This window comes from Rutilus rutilus (genome assembly GCF_951802725.1).
Source record: "Rutilus rutilus genome assembly, chromosome: 9".
Taxonomy (NCBI): domain Eukaryota; kingdom Metazoa; phylum Chordata; class Actinopteri; order Cypriniformes; family Leuciscidae; genus Rutilus; species Rutilus rutilus.
The window spans coordinates 17,803,412-17,822,572 of NC_140223.1; the positions used below are offsets into that span (position 1 = coordinate 17,803,412).

General features: G+C 39.7%; 2 protein-coding genes across 3 annotated transcripts in view; both read right to left on the reverse strand.

Moving 5' to 3' along the window:
- Positions 1 to 181, reverse strand: part of LOC311296946 (alpha-2-macroglobulin-like) — a 37,146-nt gene extending 36,965 nt beyond the window's left edge. For both annotated transcript variants that reach the window (XM_084418960.1, XM_084418959.1), the window contains exon 1: positions 65 to 181. In XM_084418960.1, coding sequence (XP_084275086.1) covers positions 65 to 150 — 86 coding nt within the window. In that variant the 5' untranslated portion in view covers positions 151 to 181. The remainder of the gene's footprint in view (positions 1 to 64) is intronic.
- Positions 182 to 3,283: 3,102 nt separating this feature from the next.
- On the reverse strand, positions 3,284 to 17,688 carry LOC311296949 (alpha-2-macroglobulin-like). The gene is made up of 31 exons (XM_084418963.1): positions 17,636 to 17,688; positions 17,494 to 17,514; positions 17,144 to 17,309; positions 16,941 to 17,025; positions 16,530 to 16,641; positions 16,296 to 16,416; positions 16,077 to 16,186; positions 15,814 to 15,984; positions 15,489 to 15,722; positions 15,181 to 15,390; positions 14,947 to 15,096; positions 14,607 to 14,732; positions 14,372 to 14,465; positions 8,165 to 8,300; positions 7,731 to 7,956; positions 7,534 to 7,660; positions 7,335 to 7,456; positions 7,194 to 7,245; positions 6,601 to 6,687; positions 6,338 to 6,514; positions 6,118 to 6,193; positions 5,779 to 5,935; positions 5,473 to 5,547; positions 5,229 to 5,391; positions 4,919 to 5,112; positions 4,623 to 4,835; positions 4,415 to 4,533; positions 4,026 to 4,107; positions 3,863 to 3,943; positions 3,656 to 3,761; positions 3,284 to 3,543 (listed from the first exon to the last, which is right to left on the reverse strand). The coding sequence occupies exons 3-31, from the start codon at positions 17,208 to 17,210 to the stop codon at positions 3,503 to 3,505; spliced, it is 3,714 nt and encodes a 1,237-aa protein (XP_084275089.1). The 5' UTR covers positions 17,211 to 17,309; positions 17,494 to 17,514; positions 17,636 to 17,688; the 3' UTR covers positions 3,284 to 3,502.
- Positions 17,689 to 19,161: the final 1,473 nt, after the last annotated feature.

The following is a 19,161-nucleotide window of genomic DNA, read 5'->3' on the forward strand; positions in this document are numbered from 1 at the left end:
ATATCTTTGGTCATATCCCCTAGCTGAGCAAAACTTTCCTTAGCAGAAATTGTTAAAAACTTACGGCCCGGATGTTTGTCCATTGACACAGATCAGGAGGAAAGAGAGCAGAAGGAGCCCTTTCCAACAGCAGCTCATATTCAGAGTCATGATGACGAGCGATCATACAGGTCATGAGATGAACTGGACCGTCTCTTTTATAGGGACTCTCATGCTAAAGGAGGTCCCTCAAAACATTTCTGTTGATCATCTGATTAATGATTCAACCATGTAGGCAACGCAGTTTGAAAACTTTTGCTAAATTAGCACTACTAAAGCCTTAAAAATACATTTGAGACAAATATTAAAAATAGTATTCAGGCATGCGGTAAAATATAGATTATATACATTATATAATATCTACTAATACAAAGACTCTTTACAAAACAGAGAGTTCCTACCTTCTCCATTAACAGTTTAACAACTCAAAAGTTTGAGTCATTATATAAGAAAATATGTATTTTTTAAATTTGATATTAATTGCATTTGCAGTTAAAGTAGATTTGTTGTACTATTTTTTTCTGTAGAAAATAGTAAAATATACACATCATATCATCTGAACAAACTATATGCTCATACACAGAAAAACACACACAAAAAAAAAACAGGCCACTGACCTGTTTCCTGAAAACAATCAATACTGAAATCAAGGGTCAAGAACCACCTACACCCACTCAGTCAGAGTGAGAGAGTTACTGTAATGTTTGTTTAGATTTACAAACCCCTTCTAATATGGGGTCTGAAAAGATTTTATCATTAAAATATGTAAAGTAAATCTATTAAATGAGCAATTAAATGATCATTTTACTTGAGATTATACAACATGATTCATATTTTACCATGTTTGTTTTTCTGCCTGGGATCCACTAATAATGTTAGTAAAAAAATTGTTTGGAACATTGTATCTACATGCAGATCGGCAGGTGCGACACACAGGCAGGAAAAGCACAAGGATTGGCAAACTTTCTTATTTGTAGTGGGAGGGATGACTTACACACCACCCATTGGTTGTGTGTGGAGGGCCAAATCAGGAAGAGGGTATTTAAATGGGCAGCACCTTTTGCGTGATGCGATAGATATTTGGCTGGACGTGCTGCAATGGAAAGACTGGGAGGTAACCATTTGGACCATTAAAAAAAAAAAAATATATATATATATATATACTTAAAGGTGCAATAAGCAACTTTTCATGTTAAAAATACCCGTTTTTCTAACCCATACATGCTTAAACAATTGCCTGATGGGCTGAATGAGCCCTTCTATGATCACTGCGATTGCCTCTATAATCCTGTACAGTAAAATAAATAAGAGGGATTCGGGACGGAATCGACTGGGCCTGACGTCATGCGCGTTCACGCTCACCTGGCTATGTCTGGCAGGTTTGTGTATTCGCCGCCATTATCCGCATCAGCGAAGACAACTCAAGCGACTTCTGCAAAAGTAGAAGATGGATTCAAAGAGACCGGCTTCTAGTTCATCCCAAACCCCAACGCAAACTCCACGTAACCGCGTGCACAACTCTGGTTGCAGTTTCGCGTGTTGCCAGAAGGGGGCATAGTTCTGCAAAAACTCAGAGACTTGCGCAATGCACCTTTAAGTTGGATATTTTTCTATTTTGTTTTCTGTTCTGTGTATCTAATTTTGTAAAGAGTGTGAGTGACTAAAGGGAGTTTTTCTCCTGTTTTTGAATATTGAATGTTTTGATCCATTTGTTGTTATTTGTCTTTGTAATTTGGCTATTTGGGGATTCCTTTTATGTGTTTGGGTGTGAGGTATTAAAGGGATAGTTCACCCAAAAATGAAAATTCTGTTTTTAATTACTCGCACTCATGTCATTCCAAACCTGTAGGACCTTCGATCATCTTCAGAATACAAATTAATATATTTTTGATGAAATCCAATGCGGGGCTCCATTGACCGCTGTTTAACTAATATTTTGAAGGCCCAGAAAGGTAGGAAAGACTAGTTAAAATAGTCCTTGTGACTACAATGGTTCATCCTTAATTTTATGAAGCGACGAGAATACTTTTTGTGCAACAAAAAATGTATAAATAACGACTTTATTCAACAATTTCTTCTCTTCCGTATCAGTCTCCGACTCCGACACGATGCATGCGTGTGGAAAGCCGGGATCCTCTGTTATACAGTGAGATACATGTTGTCTCCGTCCAAACTTTCAAGATGTGGCATGACAATATCACAATCGATGCAGCACACACTCTCCTGTTCAGTAGGCATCGCTTGGCACTGATGACATCTACACCACCAGCTCTCCCTTGATCTCTGGCTTTCAGAAGCTTGTGGCTGTGTTGCAGCCTCTTCTATCTCTTTTAGTTCGTTCTCTGTATATTCTGGTTCGAATAAGTAAGGTTGTGCAAAAAAAATGCAATTCATCCTCTGTGTCGAAATCTGCTGACATAGTAATGAACTGTTTTATGTTGAGCGTGCATCTTCCTCTGCTTGTAAACACAGCCCTACGTTTCCGGGTCATATGTCAGAACGCCAGCTCCTGCGTCAACACACACACTCATGCGTCGTGGTGCTCTCGTGAGGAAGAGAAGAAATTGTTGGATAAAATCGTTATTTTTTTGCCGCACAAAAAGTATTCTCATCGCTTCATAACATTGAAGTTGAACCATAGTCACATGGACTATTTTAATGTCTTTCCTTCCTTTCTGGGCCTTCAAAGTGTTAATTAAATCGCTGTCAATGGAGCCCCTCCTGAGCCATCGGATTTCATCAAAAGAGAGTGAGTGAATTCCTGGGGTGTAAGTCCCTAGGTGGCGTAGTCGACACAAAACAATTATATTCTTTTGAATTATTCCTTTAGATTAAATTGACTCTTTCTTGTCGGCAACTGTTTGGTCACATATGTTATTGCGAGTTCTTCTGGTTTTTAATAATAATATATAGTCTGTCTTTTCCTGAGTACCTGGCTGTGATGGGATGAGTAAAGTTTCCGACCTCTCAATGACTTTAGGTAAGGTGATTTGTTATTGATATCTTTTCATATTTTGGTTGTTTGCTGTTCAGTTAAAAATGAAGGACAAAGTAAATATTCTACAGCATGAGGACCTACAATGGACTTAAATAGCCCTCTTACAGGGTGTGAAGACAAGATAAAGCAGCGTTGAGATAAAAACTAATTCACAAGATATCATCATAAAACATCTTGTCTGATTCTGAAATGTTGCCATAGCATGTAGCTACTACACATTCAACAATTCAACCAGCTCACTATAACTTGTTTTCATCACTTTTATTAACCATATGAATTGTGAATTCAATAGTCATGTTCTCAAGAGACGTGGCCAAAATCTGATTTTTGGGGGATTGTTCTAATTTGGGATGATATTGGAAATAATTTTGCACAGGATAAAGATTAAACATTTTAATATTAAGCATTAGAGTGTTCAAACATCTTTATCCGAGCTGAACTATGAGGTGATTCACTTCAGCAGCTTCATTCACAGTGAAAGGAGTACTCGGCCTCTGACTGATCACCTGAAGGAAAAGAAAGATGTTCACATTCATACAACAATGAAAACTTGTAAATCTGAATAAACAATGTGCATCACATGTTCAAATCATTCAACGCTGGCATTTTAAATCTTACTTTTTTGGTAGTAATCGTACACTTTGACCACAGCTGGCTTGAGATTCTTCACTGGAAGAATCTGTTTCATTTGTATCTGGTAATTCATTGGAATATTTTGTGGGATCTGCAGGAGGAAACAAACACATTAGTTATGGACATTATGGATAAAAGGTTTATGGATCAACCTAATCATTTAAAATAATATGAATGTTGGTGTTTTCTCACCTCCTTCAAATACACAATGACATGATCATCTTTAGAATCAATCCGTTCCACAAGTGGTACATATGATCCGGAAGAACCAAGCTGTGGGGAAAAGTGCTGGTTAATTTCTAAATAGTGAACTCTAGAAACTTTACACATTCTGTGATGAATCACTCAAACACACCATTGATGTATCAGCTGTGAATCCAGATAAGAGTTTAATATCCACAATGACCATGTTAGTCCTTTCCTGTAGACCATCGTATCTGGAAAAGAGCAAATTGAAATGTTTGGTTCTTAAATGCCTAATATAAATGTATAAATAAGCGAGAACAAAAGCCAGTATAATTAACAAGACTCGGGCTAAGTTTTCATCACTCATAATGTGTCAATAATAAAAATAAAAAACTTGTTTCTCAAGTAAGTGTTGCAGTTTTAAATACTGAGATATGCCATTTCAATTTATTTTGCTTTTGTTTTTATGATATTCAGTAAAGATTTATTTGTTAGTAAATCTTAAGTCATAATCATGTTCAAGTCTTTTGATTTGTAACTGAATACAGATTTTCTTACTTGACAGTGAAGTTCAAAATGAAATTTTGTCCCAATGTTTTGCAATCTCCCTCAATCTTAGCGTCAATGCTCAATGTTTTAGCTTCAGTAGGAGTGGGAATATTGTAGAACTGAGCCATCTGAGAGAGTCAACACAAACACAGCAGAATAACCACAATGCCAAGAGAGAAAGAGAGAGTGAGTAAATGAAGCTGAACGCACTACAGACCTGCACAGACACACAGGTTGAGCCCTTTACTTCAATGCTGTATTTGGCTGGAACGGTCTGCAGCTGCTTCTCCTGGTACAGTAACTTGTTGTCCTGATTGACATCAAAGTGGTGAGTGTCTCCTGCTGACTGTACAGTCACTGTGCTGGAGCCGTCAGAGCTGAACACTTTGGTGGCGTACAAAGACAGAGCCTGAAGAGCCACCACTGTGTCCTGGGAAATAAATGTGTTCAGTAATGTCACTTTTACTCATTCACACTGCTAATAATGTGTTTGATTGGAGTAGTTTGAGTAACCTGTGTGGAGGAGAATCCTCCATAGGCATTCTGCTGCTTCACAAGCCAGCTGACAATCCTGTTAGCATAGCCCAGATCAGCTGTAGTGACTGAATCTGCAGAGAGAACAGCTAGCAGCACATATGAGCTGATCTCCACTGCCAGAGAATCAGAGTCATCAGCAGATGCAGACTGAGACCAGTGGAGATGAGACCCTTGAGGACAAAAGACACACGCGTAACTCAATGAGCATGACAAAAAAAAAAAAAAAAAAAAAAACAATATTACAGTCATAAAAGGCAACAGAAATCATCAGAAACAAACCTCTTACCGTCTGAAATAGCAACATCCTCCAGTTTCTTGAAAAGCTGCTGTCGAGTGTCTGTGTCATTAGCCAGACTGAAAGTGTAGGTGAGCAGAGCAGTGGTGTAAATGTTTTTGACATCCTCAATGACGGACCTCAAGCATGACAAACCTTTACTGACGACAGGATCCTGTGACAAAAACAGAGAAACAGACACTGTGAGTGTCATTTTTCTATTAGTTTATACTGTGTTTCCTGAAGATGAACTTACTGTGACTGGAGTTTCCAGTTCAAGCAATGATGCAGTAATGTAGGCAGTCATGGTCACATTATCATTCACTCCACCCTGGAATATATGAGGATAAATAAAGCAGCACTCAAACTATTAAAGGAAAGTTTATCTAGACAAACTTTGATGTTGGCTTGAGAACGTCTAAATGTTTTTAAAAAGCTTTAACATTTACAGGTCTAAGATTCCAGGTTTTCTAGATAGTTACCAGACATTTCTAGGTGGCTGCTATTGTGTTCTAGATAGAAAGAGAGATATAGAGATATAGAGAGACAGAAGTTGACAGACCTTCATTCTGTTGTTGAACAGTCTTCCCTGTTGAATAAAACAGCCGTCTGAATCCCGTCTGCTTATTAACCAATTCTTTGCACTCTGAATAATTTCTGGATCAATAAATATGTATTTCTGTGCTCTGCCAAAAGACCTCAGCACAAAGGCAGTCAACCTGGTGGTGTGGAAGATATAATAAAAAAAAAAAATGCCATCAGGTGTTTCATCCATCATAAATATCAAAACGAATAGTTTGAACTAAGAGACACATTCTGTGCGTTTTTTTGGGGGTTTATTATTGTAGATTAGCTTGATATTATTTATGTTTAACAAAAGTAATAGTGAAAATATATTTACCATGTATTTCCATCACCATAACCAAATGTGCTGTATGATCCATCAAAATGCTTGTAGTTCATTTGTCTCTGGTATCCTGTTTGGTGTGATAATGGTTAACACTTTGATTCAATGTGTCTGATTATTCACCTTTACTGAATGAAATTATGGTGTGTTGAAAAATGTATAATTTGCTATCAAACAATCTCAGTATTTTCTTGACATGATTTATGTCTCTCACCGCTCTTCAGGAAGCCTGTGGCTCTCTCTCGGATGGCTGAGGTGAGCTGCTCTGTGTTCTCCAAATACTGCAGAATGTAAATATTGGGAGAAAGAACAGCCATGTTTTGCTCTCCACAGCCGTACGGCATCCGTAATAATCCGTGAAGATTCCTCAGTGCACGACCCAATATGTCTCCTATAAACCATATACACATGAAACTCACTACATTTTATAAGTCCAAACCCAATCTCCTCATTTCTGCTTGTATTTGTAAATGTTACCAATGACTGAAACAGAGGATCTGGCTGATCCCTCTATCACATCTTTAGGGAGAGTCAGAGCCACTTCCTCTGAGAGACTGTCACCTACTGTATGAAACAGACAGACCATCTGTGAAGTCCCAATAATAATAATATAATTGCAAGCAGGGATTACTGTGTTTCAAGCACTTTGGAAAAGGGAAGAAAATAGCCACAATTTCAAAACTGAACTACTAAACTACATTTGTCATGAAAGGCTGACAAATTTCAGCTTCTCAATTACAATGTCAGAGACATATGAGAATATTTTGGTTACTGTATTTTAGCTCCCTCTGTTGGTCCTCAAATTTGGTGTGTCCTAAAAATGTCCGCTATGCAATGTGTACTAATTTTCATGAAGTTAGAGTTTGTCTTTATAAGATAAAGAGCCAATTAGTCTTTACAGACTGTATATGTGAAACATATTGACGAGTCAAAATTCTTTGAGCAACAGTCAATTGAAAAAGCTTCACTGCTTGATCCCCGAAAAAAACTGAACAAAAGCAAAAGGGTTCCAGCATTATTGGTGCTTATACACCAAAATATGAATGAAAATGAAATATTTGCAGACTAACCCTTTGGACACAATAACCAGCTTTGAGTGTCTGTCTTTTCAGTTCCTTCCGCCTGCAGCATAAAATCATACATCATACTGACATAAGCAGCATTAGGATCAAGGGTAAATGATATCTAAGAGACATTTGACGTGCGCTGACCTGTACAAGCAGAGTTCGTGTGACCGTGTCAATGCGTCCTCTCTCTGGGATGCTCACAATCTCATTGTCACACACAGTCTGGGACACCTCTGCCTCTGCACTGACAGTAATATTCAAGACTCCTACAACACAAGACATGTACGTGAAGATACAACAGACACAAACACAGAGAAACAATGATTCAGACTGGAAAACTCACCAAGAACAGAAGGAGTGAGGATCCATTTAAAGGTTTTTCTTCCATTAGCACATAGACAGGATGAATACTGATCATCAGAGGAGGCTTTGAGAATGTAGTCTGAGGACGGAGCTGGAGTCACTTTAACCTGTCAATCAACCACACATGATTAGAGGCATATTTGATATGATTTGATTAGACTGAGTCTGAAATCTCACCATGATGCACTTGGACAGATAGCTGAAGACAGTGGCCTTCAGCTCAAAGATCTCCCCACGGATGATGGAGTAAGGCAGAGAGAGCTCCAGGAAGAAGGGCTGGAAAACTGTCAGCTGAGCAGGAGGAGCGAGACCCAGACCTTCAGAGGACAGACAGAAGACCTCCGTCTCCCAAGAGGTGATGGTGTCAGGAACCGTGACAGGAACCTGAGCTAATCCAGAATCCCTGCGGAGGAATTACAACAATAGGCATATTTGATTCTGACCCTGTATTAAATAACAATATTCAGCACACAGATGATACAATAACTGGATTCAAAATCTGCAAAGCAAGCAAGGTATTTTCTGTCCTGTGGGTGTGAGGGGAGATGATGTATTAAAGATAAGTAATAAGACAAATATGATGTTAAATGTACTGATTACGCTTCACATACCCCACTTCAGCAAGTTCCCAGATCCATGTTTCTGGAAAGAAGGTCCGAATCGTCACTGCTGGAGAATGTCTGTCATTTGCACCAAATTCACCCGCTTCTGCATACATCCCTCTCCTTGGAGAACTTTGATACATCACTGGAAAAAAAGGTGATATTTTGTAGTTTTGAGTGATATGTATGTGAAAAGCAAAATAACCAAGTCTCTATAGAGTCCTAAGTGAACAGCAAACGGAAAGCAGATCATCACTTTCATACACATTATTTTATTTTCATATACAGATTTATTTTAGTGTTGTCAGAGTTCCCTTTCGAAAGGGAACTCGTGCTGTGTCCCCTAGGGGTCGCTATGGGGAATGCCTCCGGCATGACAGGTGTCTGAAGCATGAGTCTAAACACGACAATGAACTTGACTTTTGCAGGTGGCCGCCTATGACGTCACCAAAGATGAGACCATGAGTATAAAAGGGCACCTGTGAAATACGTCATCCCCTTTTCCTTGTCTTCAGGAGACCGTCGGTTTGAGTGTGTGTCTAAATAGAAAGCCAAAACTATGGCTTGCACTAGCACCATGAGTTTCAAGAAGTGTGTTCCTCCATATCAGCTTTTCCTAACATCTGATGACACACGTGTAACTGTATGTGTTTTGTGCATGGGCGAGGAGCATGCAAGCTCAGTCCTTGAGGGGGCTGTTTGTATGCATTGCCAATGCTTTCCCATGAGGAAGCTTCGCTCTCGTTTGTCCCTTTTCTCGAGGGAATCGGGATGGGACCCGCTGCAGCTGAGGAGAGTAAGAGACTGAGATTGTGGGGCTCACAGATGGACGAGCAATTTGTGAGTTGCCAATGAGTTTGAGGAAAGTATGAATATCTCTCATTTGTTGGCGGCAGGCGAAAGCAAGCTCCTGGAGGATGATGTGTTATCCCTCACATCATCTGATCCGGCAGCGAGCGCACTCCTCGCCTCAAGCCAAGATGAGCAGGATGAGGGTGTTGAGATCGAGGATGTCTCTGAGCACTCTCAGCCCACCTGCCCCGCATATGATGTGCTGCTGGACGTTATGTCTCACGCCACGGAGAGATTTGATCTGCCATAGAAGCGCGAGAAGCGCAAGCTCCCTCACAGCCGCCTCGATGAACGCTTCCTATTGGGACATAACCGTCCAGCTCGTATGAGTCTTCCCTTTCTCCCAGATCTTCACACTGAGGTGCAGAGATCTTGGGGAAAGCAAACTATGTTGAAGTGGAAGGGATGCAGGAATGTGGTTATGCGTCGATGCCTCCATTTGAAGAGACACTGGGCAGCTATCTCTCGGACTCGGTAGGTGAGGCATCCACATTGAAGGCGCTGTTTCTGCCACGTTACATCACGGCTGAATGGCAGAGCATATGCAGCAGCGGGTCAGGCTGGGGTGGCTTTGCACACGATGGCCGTGCTGCAAGCCTACCAGGCTGACCTGCTAAAGGACCTGGTCCAGTACCAGGGGCTCCCCCCTGAGGTGGTGAAGGTGCTGCGCAGTACCAAAGATTTGGCTCTCCGTGTACCGAGCTCTTTGGTTCATCCGTCGAGACAGTGGTCAGGAAGTTTCAGGAGGCGCGCTCTGCGGCTTTCAGGAAGGGGGCTGGCCCGCCCCAGTCTGAGGACTGGAGGTGAGACCAGAAGGCAAGCACCGCCTCTCGTGCTCCCCCTCCTTCGAAGGGTAGAGCGGGGAGGAGGCGTGAAGCTAGAGGGAGAAGAAAGTTAGGGAAGTGATCCAGGGTAAACGCTCTGAGCATTCTAGGGGCCCCGAGGCTAAATAATATGTGCCTCCTTCACCCCCTTCCATCCTATGACTAAGGGTCAGGAGCTGTTGAGGCCTCTGTTCTTGAGAAGCTCCGGTCTATGATCATGATGCTGGTGTGCAACATAGGGATGAGGACTCCTTTGAGTCCTTTGACTTAGCTCAGCCAATAGGGCTCTCATCTCTTCAGCATGGCAGTGTGGGTATACCGTTCCCATAGCGACACCGCGCAAGTTCCCTTTCGAAAGGTACCGTTTCAGGTTACGCATATAACCATGGTTCCCTGAGAATAGGGAACGAGACGCTGTGTCCCCTTGCCATGCTTCCAGTATTCCTGTACACATCTCCTTCAGACAAGATGTGGTTGACATATTTCACAGGTGATCTTTTATACTCACAGTTACACCAGTGGTGACGTCATAGGCAGCCACCTGCCAATGTCAAGTTCATTGTGTGTTTAGACTCATGCATCAGACCAGTGTTTCCCAAACTTTTTTTTGCCACGGCACAATTGTGATAAGTAAAAAGTCATGGCCAGCATTTACCCGCTATATCTCTATAGTTACCATAATCTTCGCAGCTTTAAAAAAACAATCATCATTCCTAATGCCGAAACCTGACAGCCAATCCGAGTCAGAGTAGGGCAGAATAGATTTCAAAGTCTTTTACACCGCGAGTCTGACAACTGGACACACTGCCGAACAAAGAACCGCACGTCGGAAAGCAAGCCTGAGGTAAGTTAGCTTACAATGTTAACTGTCCTGTCAGATACAGACAGCGATGTTGCCAATGTCATTATTTTGACATAGAAGAGGGCGAGATAATATCGCGAGCGGGCGCGGGCGCCGTGAGCGCTGAGCGAGCAGGAACGAGTAAGTGAGTTGTCGTCGAAAAAGATGGATAACGCAAAAAAGCTGTCGGGGGCTAAAAATAGAAAAAGAAAGAGGGGAAAGGAGATGGCATGTCAATTGATGCGACAGCAGCTAAATAAGTGGATGGTGAAAGGCTACAGGTAGGATTTTGTTTTGTGTGACGTCCAGGCATGTAGGCTAATGCCATCGGGACTACCAAGAGATTCCCGGTGGACCGACGTGCTTTTTGGGCCGATACATCTCATACATCACACACGTAGATCAGCGGCCCATTGGTTCTTTTCTTGATTGACACTGGGCTAGCCCAATCACATCTTTTAATGTAAAGTATAGAAATATACTCTTTCAAGTATAGAAATTAGCACAAAACTAATTATGAAAGTTTCCTTTATTTTTCAGTGCATTTGATTTACAATATATGGCTATTACTATCATGGGATTAATATTATAACTATTATTATGTAGTAGTAATGTAGACAGACACTGTAACTAAAAGAGTTTTGAATTTTTCTTTGTTTAATTTGCACCAGATTAATGAATTTAACATTAAAAAGCACAACATTTTCTTACGGGGGAGCATGCCCCCAAACCCCCCTAGAGGGACAGAGGTCCACTTACCACAGTGATCCAAAAATCCTGTGAGAAACACTGGTTATTGCTATGCCAATGCAGCTTACAGCTTTTTTGGGGGGGTTTCATCACTGTGGAGTATAGTTCAATTCTATTAATAAGTTAATTTTTTTGTACTTATTTCATCTGTTAAAGGGTTACTTCAGGATTTAGCATTAAGCTTTGTATTAGTAGAAAACCTGTAGTATTTTCGAATTACCATGCTTTCCACCCTCATATCCCCCTGAGACAAGAGATTTATGTATTTTTTGTCTGGAAAAAAATCCTCCGATGACGCAAAAATCGTCATTTTGCGTCATCGGAGGATTTTCTGGACAGAGGCTAAAGACTACAGGCAGTAGAAGGCGTTGTTCCGCATGTTTTCAGCCCGCCCATACAGGGTGGGATCTCACTCACAGAATGTACACACAGTCAGTCTTTCTTTGGAAGCTAAGCTAGCAGGCTCTTGTTCTGTGGAGAAAGCTGAATAGTAGGAGAAAGCTGAGTAAGTAACCATCCTCCTTTTCCCGGACTCGTCCGGCGGGCGAGATTGTTCAAAATGTCCGGGACTCAGCCCCTGCCTTCCGCGGTCGCCACTCATCGTTTACATGCACACCTTTCAATCTAACTGAATTCATTCCGATTGGTGAATTTGAATGTAGTGTTTACATGAACGCTAAACAAGTGATCGTTTGATGTGCGTTTTACCATTGCTAAGAAAAATTCCCGCTCCTCCGTGAGAGATGCGAGACCCGGCGCGTCTCAGTAATCACGCCACCGGCCTCGCGCTGTTCTCCCACGGCCGTCAGCCTCGTCCTGCTCGCCACAGTAAACATGATGAATGGCGACTGTAGAACGCAAAAGCAGAATCCCGGACACCCTGGACGATCTCTAAATCCCTCGCAAACTCATCACGTAGGCTAGCTTTGTTGTTTACAACTGCGCACTCTTACCGGTAGGCGTGGCCTCCTAAGGCAGCGAAGCAAGTGCATTCTGGGAGTTGTTGTCTTTCATCCACATAAGCCAACAATACATTTTCTGGCTTTTCTCAGTCTAGAAAGCTCCAAATTCAAAAATTTCTTCACATTTCTTCTACTTAAATGACCTATTTTAAATACACATTCATCTTCCCACAGGTGAAGTATCCCTTTAACTCTCACTCGTTCCTACTCACTCATTACATTTATTTTATTTATTTTTTTGGGGGGGGGGGGGGGGTGTATATGTATGTATATATATAGGTGTATGTGTATGTATATATATATATATATCAACTTATATATATATATATATATATATAAAGTTGATTGGATTGGATTTTTTGCTGCCGCATCCTTCTCACCTTTTTTACCCCTGACCTGTTTTCATGCCTGCTTCATTGGCTACCGGTTTACTTTAGAATACATTTGAAGATTCTGTTGTTTGTTTTTAAATCTCTTTATGGTCAAGCCCCAGCTTATATCTCTGAACTACTGAAGAGGCACGCTCCTCTGAGGTCATTAAGGTCTGCCGACCAGCTACTCTTTTTTGTCCCTAGAATGCGGCTCAAAAATAGGGGAGATCGAGCATTTTCAGTCGTGGCCCCAAGGCTGTGGAAGTATTTGCCTTTGTGTGTCAGATTGGCCCCCAGCCTTCACATTTTTAAATCACAACTTAAAACTCATTTTTATTCATTGGCCTTTAAACCTGCTTGAGAGTTGTATTCTGCATTTTTATCTTCTAGTTTGTCCCTTGTTTTAAATGTTTGTTTTTTGTTACTCTTGTGTTTATAATCTGTCCGAAATCATGTCAATGTCCAGAACTTTGGTCAACCTTGGTTGTTTTAAATGTGCTTTACAAATAAAGTTGGATTGGATTGGATTGGATGGTCAGACACGTGCAAGTGTCATTATAATATTAACATTTTATGAAAATCAAGCTTAAATTGAGTTACAAGGTTTTTGACCAGCGAATGACAGATATAGTTTGTCTGTATCACATTACGTTTTCATCAACGAACAGGAGATAAAGTTTAATATGGGCGCTCAGTTTTCTTGTTGTTGAAATCTCACGATCAAAATCTCATGATACAAAAGATGAAGCGCTATGCACAATATTGTAGCGATCTGAGAAAATGATAGATTCACTTAACAGTTTTAATGCTCTTTTATTAACGTGAGCACCTGTGTAGCCGATGCTCTTGCCTCACACAGTCCAGCGAACCACAAACTTCTCGAACTCCCCTTTCTCTAACCCCTGCTTAACTGCGCAGGCTCGTTCTTTAGAAGAACAGCCCATTCCTTAAAGCCCCATACAACCAGAACACATAACACATGAAAGAAAATACATGCATCTAGATCATATTGAACATAAACAGTCTTTAGACTTGCTACACTATATTTAAAACACTATATTTGCTTCTAGACTAGACAGCAAAGACTACTATTCACCGCTCTTCAAATACATTTTTTTTTAGCCTTCATGGACAGTGTTTCTTGAGTAAATAAAACGCTGTGCTTACGCAAACATCATTTCTTTATTTTTGGAATTTGATCATGTTCCACGGCACACCTGACACTAGTGGCACAGGTGTTGGAAACACTGCTTCAGACAACTGTCATGGCCGGAGGCAATCCCCATAGCGACTCAGGTGACGCATCGTCTTCTCAGGGAACCATGGTTACATGCGTAACCTGAGATGTTTTCTAGTTTCAATTTATTTCATTTTTATTTTAGTTTTAGTATTTTAGGGCTGCCAAAGTTAATGTGTTCATTTAATTTAGCAAAATTTATATAGTTAAGTTTTTGTATCAATAATTTATACTACATCACTATAATTGTGTAATTGTACGAATTGTAAGAGTTCCACAATTTCACAAATTTAACATATATATATATTTTTATATATTTCACAACAAGCACCTACATATTAAAACATAACAGCTTGGATTGTAATAACTGTGCATGTACCTATATCATGGTATCGGTGATACATCAAGCCTCTGTATGACAGACACCGAGGGACTCGCACAACCAAATTTGTTGCCATCTTCAATCCCACTCTCTGTCAAAAACCACAATAAAAGTCATGAAAATACAAATTACTTTTAATTGTCAGTATAATCAAGTATAATTTGCACATATACAGTATATACTCTCCCAATCATTATCTAGTAAACTGCCACACATATAATCCACCTGTTACCTTTAAGGATTCATAGACGTTGTCTGTCGGCACAGCTCGACGGGGTCTCACATGCAGACACTCCCGCTCATCTTCAACAGTATAAGGATAATATGACCCCGACTGCACTGGCAGCAAGTTGAATACCTGTGACGGGACCAAGTTCACACAACAAAACTTTAATTCTATTTTGGTGAGAAAAGAATGAAGATTAATGTTAAATCTCCTTATATTGGGATGTCAGCTCAAACACTGATGGATCATAGCAGTAATATCTAATGTATGTTATCACTAGATTCACACTGTAGATTCCCACTATGAAGACGCAGTTAATCAGTACTGAATCTTAAAGCATCTACACCTTGTCAGCATCCAGACGTTTTCCTGACTTCAGGATCAGGACGCTCTGATCTACAGCACTGAGGCCACACAGTGAACCAGGCTGAGCTGAGAGCTCGAGAGTGTTTTTCTCACCAGGAACCGCTTTAGCAGGAGAAAACTGCAGAGACACCTGTGAAATACAGTGAATAGGATTTAATTTAGTAATACAGCAATACAGTTTAAAGAGGCTCATTTCTAAAGCTAGAATACATACCTTGTTTTTGAAACACTTTTCAATGTCGAAATTTTTGCTACTCGCAACAACATTTTCACTGGGCAGAACACAGTATGCCAGAATCTGCAGTACAGGAGCCAGATCTGAACCAACAGACAGTTTGAACGACATTGTCCCACTTGCTCCATTAGAAGACTTCACTTCAATCTTCTCATATCCATGATGAACGATCACTCCTCTGGACAAGACCTGAAACAGACAGATATAACAAACTGACTAGTGCAGCCAAATAATACTGTTAAACAAAAACATCTCTGTAATAAAATAAATACTGCACATGTTCTCACCATATAGACAATGTCTGTTTTGAAGTCTTCAACAGTCTCTCCAATAAAATAATACTTGATGGTGGCTGTAAACTCAGAGTCACACTTTAATGGTTGCTCAGTATCCTCTATAATCAATTCACTTAGTGTTGGGGTGTATGGAGTGGCAGGCTGGAAGAGCTGGACTGGTTGTATACCCACAGAGATGTAAGGCTTGTTGTGGCCATAATAACGGGGCTTTTGAGAGACACTTGCCTGATAACAAAGAATCAGAAATAACTCATGCATCTGAACTCTTCAGGGAACACAAAAGAAAACTAAAAAAACAACAAAAAAACTCTCTTACAATCAGATTAATATCACTTTCAGGATGACTGGATGTATTAAAAGAGAAGCTGGCCAGTCCATCGCTGTCTGTAGTGAGATTTAGGAGCAGTTTTGGGGACCAGAGGTAACCCTCCATAAGATAAACCGCTTTGTTTTGAATTGGAGCGCCTTTGAAATTTGAGAGTTTGATCTGTTGAATATAAGATTTTGAAGGCATAAATAAATTAATAATTATGTACATATCAATGGTGTTAAACTTAGACAAACTGATTTTAGACTTACTTTTCCTTCTATAATTGATCCATGTTCATATGTTTTGGGCAGCTCGGTAAATGTGGCTTTACCAATTTCATAAATGAGAGTTACAGATTCAGATTTTGTCATGGTGATCTCTGTAAACAGTAAAAACACCAAAATAAATATTCTTTAAAATAAAATTAAAGTAAAACATAAAAAATGAGAAATGTAGGTAACAGGATCTGACCAAATCCCGCAGCTCACCTGTTCCTTCTTCTGTAACCATTGCCTCAACACGAAGAGAATTCTCCAGCCTATCCTTTAGTGTGGCGTTGAAAAAGACTGATATTTCTAAGGTATGGATGGCACAGCCTGTCTTTTTTATCTAATTATAAGGAATTAACAAAAAAGACAGCATGTTGACTGTAGAGTAGTTTAATTGGATTAGAGGAGGTAAGATAATGTGCCATTGCTTGTATTGTGTTTCAACTCACATACCTCAATGGTTTCCTCTAAACACACTGGAGTGGTGTAAAGGCTCTGATAGGACAAATTATTACGGCACACTTTCACCCATGATGTACCAGGTACAGGCTGTCCATAAGTGTATCTGTGAAAAAGGTACAAGCTAATTATCTAGAACCCAGGGTTGAGTTCAGCAACTAATATATTACGATGGGGATTACAGTCAATAACTGACCCCAAAGTAAAAAATATTAAAAAAGAAAGAATACAATTAACAATTAAATCAAAGTAACTTAAATTGTGACAAGAACGGAAGAATGCTCTCTTAATATATATATATATATTTTTAAATGCTTTATTCATTTAAAAATGAATATTTAATCACATGCTTTATTTATCACATGCTATACTGCTCTCTTAATACTGGAAATATAAACCACTCACTTTCCGCAAACCTCAATTATCAGTTCCTCTTCTTCAACACTCACATTATTTGGGCTTTTTATAGTAACTTCAAACTTAGGCAAAACTAGAATTCAGAAGACAGAAATTATAGTTATTAGTCATCAAATTACATATTAATATGCAAACACGTTATTGAAATTCTTCCCATGCAACATTGCAAATCATTTGTTTTAATGACTTACCATATTTCTTCACCTCAAAATCATGTGAGATCGTCCTGTCACCAATAAAAGCCTTCAGTCTGTACATGCCTTGACGGGCCTCTGGGTTTAATTCTTAAGAAAGCTGCAAAATCCACCTTGTTGAAGAAACATTTGTCCATTGACCAATCCGGTTACGTCGACTGTCCTGTTTAATACCAGAGACAGGGCAGATATTTAGTTACAGTCAGCTACACATATCCTGACTATCAATGCAGAAATGTATAATTAGCCTTCTGAAAATACAATTGCAAAAATAGCCTAACAGAATTTCTATAGTGTTGATAAGATTTAAAACTTGTGCAAGTTATGAGAAGGTTTTGTGTTCTTACCTCAAGAACCACTGTGCTATACTATAAAAGAGCAAATAGTAGTAAAAGATTAAAAGCCAAAAATGTGTTCATTTATTAAACATGTATTCAACAATGCAAGAGAAAATAATGGCAATAAAGATGCAAGATAAACACATCAGACCTGCTGATCAAGGGGTGCAAAGTTTGTATCCATGGTAACAACTCTGAAGTGCACTGTAAAATAGAAATGTGCATTTTAAAAAAAAGCTCCACTTTTGACGTCTTCAGCTCTTTAAAAGGGACAAAGCTTACAGTCAGTATTTCACTCCTGTAAATGACCGAACTGTGTGTGAACGTAACCGTATTAAGGATCAAATGCAGGGCTGACAACTGTATTCTGCTGCTGTGTGAACATGTTTTTTGAGCCAAATTCAACTGTCATAGTAGCCTGTTTTAGCCATAATTATCTCTATTAACAGCTATTATCTCATGTAACGATCTATAGCAGGAGTGTCAAACTCCTGGAGGGCCACAGAGTTTAGTCCCAACCCTGCTTCAACACACAGACCTGTAGATTTCAGAAAAACCTTTCTGGACTTTATTAGCTGGATCCAGATCCGGACATTTAAGGTTAAAGCTAAACTCTGCAGTGGCTCATCAAGAACACCCCTGATCTATAGTATCTCTAGATTTCATATAAAATAAAGTCATATAGATACTGTAATTACAGTATTTAGGCTGAATATATGTTTTAATCTGAGGGGATTGTTCAAACACACACTAGATGACCATTCTTGTGTTTCCAAAGCTGTTACATTTCAAAGCTATTGATCCTTATCGATCCTTATATTTTCTTATGCTCCTCTTTTTGTAAGTTTGTAAATCCATTGAACTGTTTACTTAATGCTCTTTTACCATCTGTCGGTTTGTGCATCATTTGTAATTTTTGATCATCAGCTCACTGCATGATCATAGCGAGCTTTACTTAATGTATATGTGTTACATCAGCTGTGATCAGGGTTTAGATGTCAGTGACACCAGAATTATTTACTGAGCCTTTGAGACATTCAAAGCTCACCTGTCTGTCCTGGAATATAGATAGGTTTATCAGTCTGGATAAAGGTCAGAGGATGGTAAGGCTTGAACATGACTTTTCTCTCTTCAGTCATCTTGAAAGTTTCTCCCTGTAGTTCGACCTTCATTTTCTGCACTGATTCTGCTTCGACCAGAGGAGCCTGATGAGAAATAACATACTTTATTTACAACCTGCCATCACAAAAACTAGATGCATTATGGTGAAATATATTTGATAATAATCATCATGTGTATGTTTTGATGGCAGACCTTGAAGTTAAAGCAGCGATGAAACTCTTCCTCAGCTTTCTCCTGCTGCAGTAAAGTGCTCTGGTTACCATGAACCAGATGAATGGTCATGACAAGGCTTTCATTGGGCTTGAGAAGACTTGCACACAGTTTGGCCTCAGATCCAGACCCGATCACTGCAGGAAACGTCACCATGAAAGATCTGTCCAGAGAAAATGATCATACAATATTGCCTGAGTGGTTAGATACAATAAGAAACACAAAAAATTAAACTGGGAGTGAAAATAAATCAAGTTAATTTGCTATTGATCAATTATTTGAGAAGTGAGAATACAAGAGCAAACTGTGTAATGAAGTCTGGTGAATTAATTTTATGTTTATTTA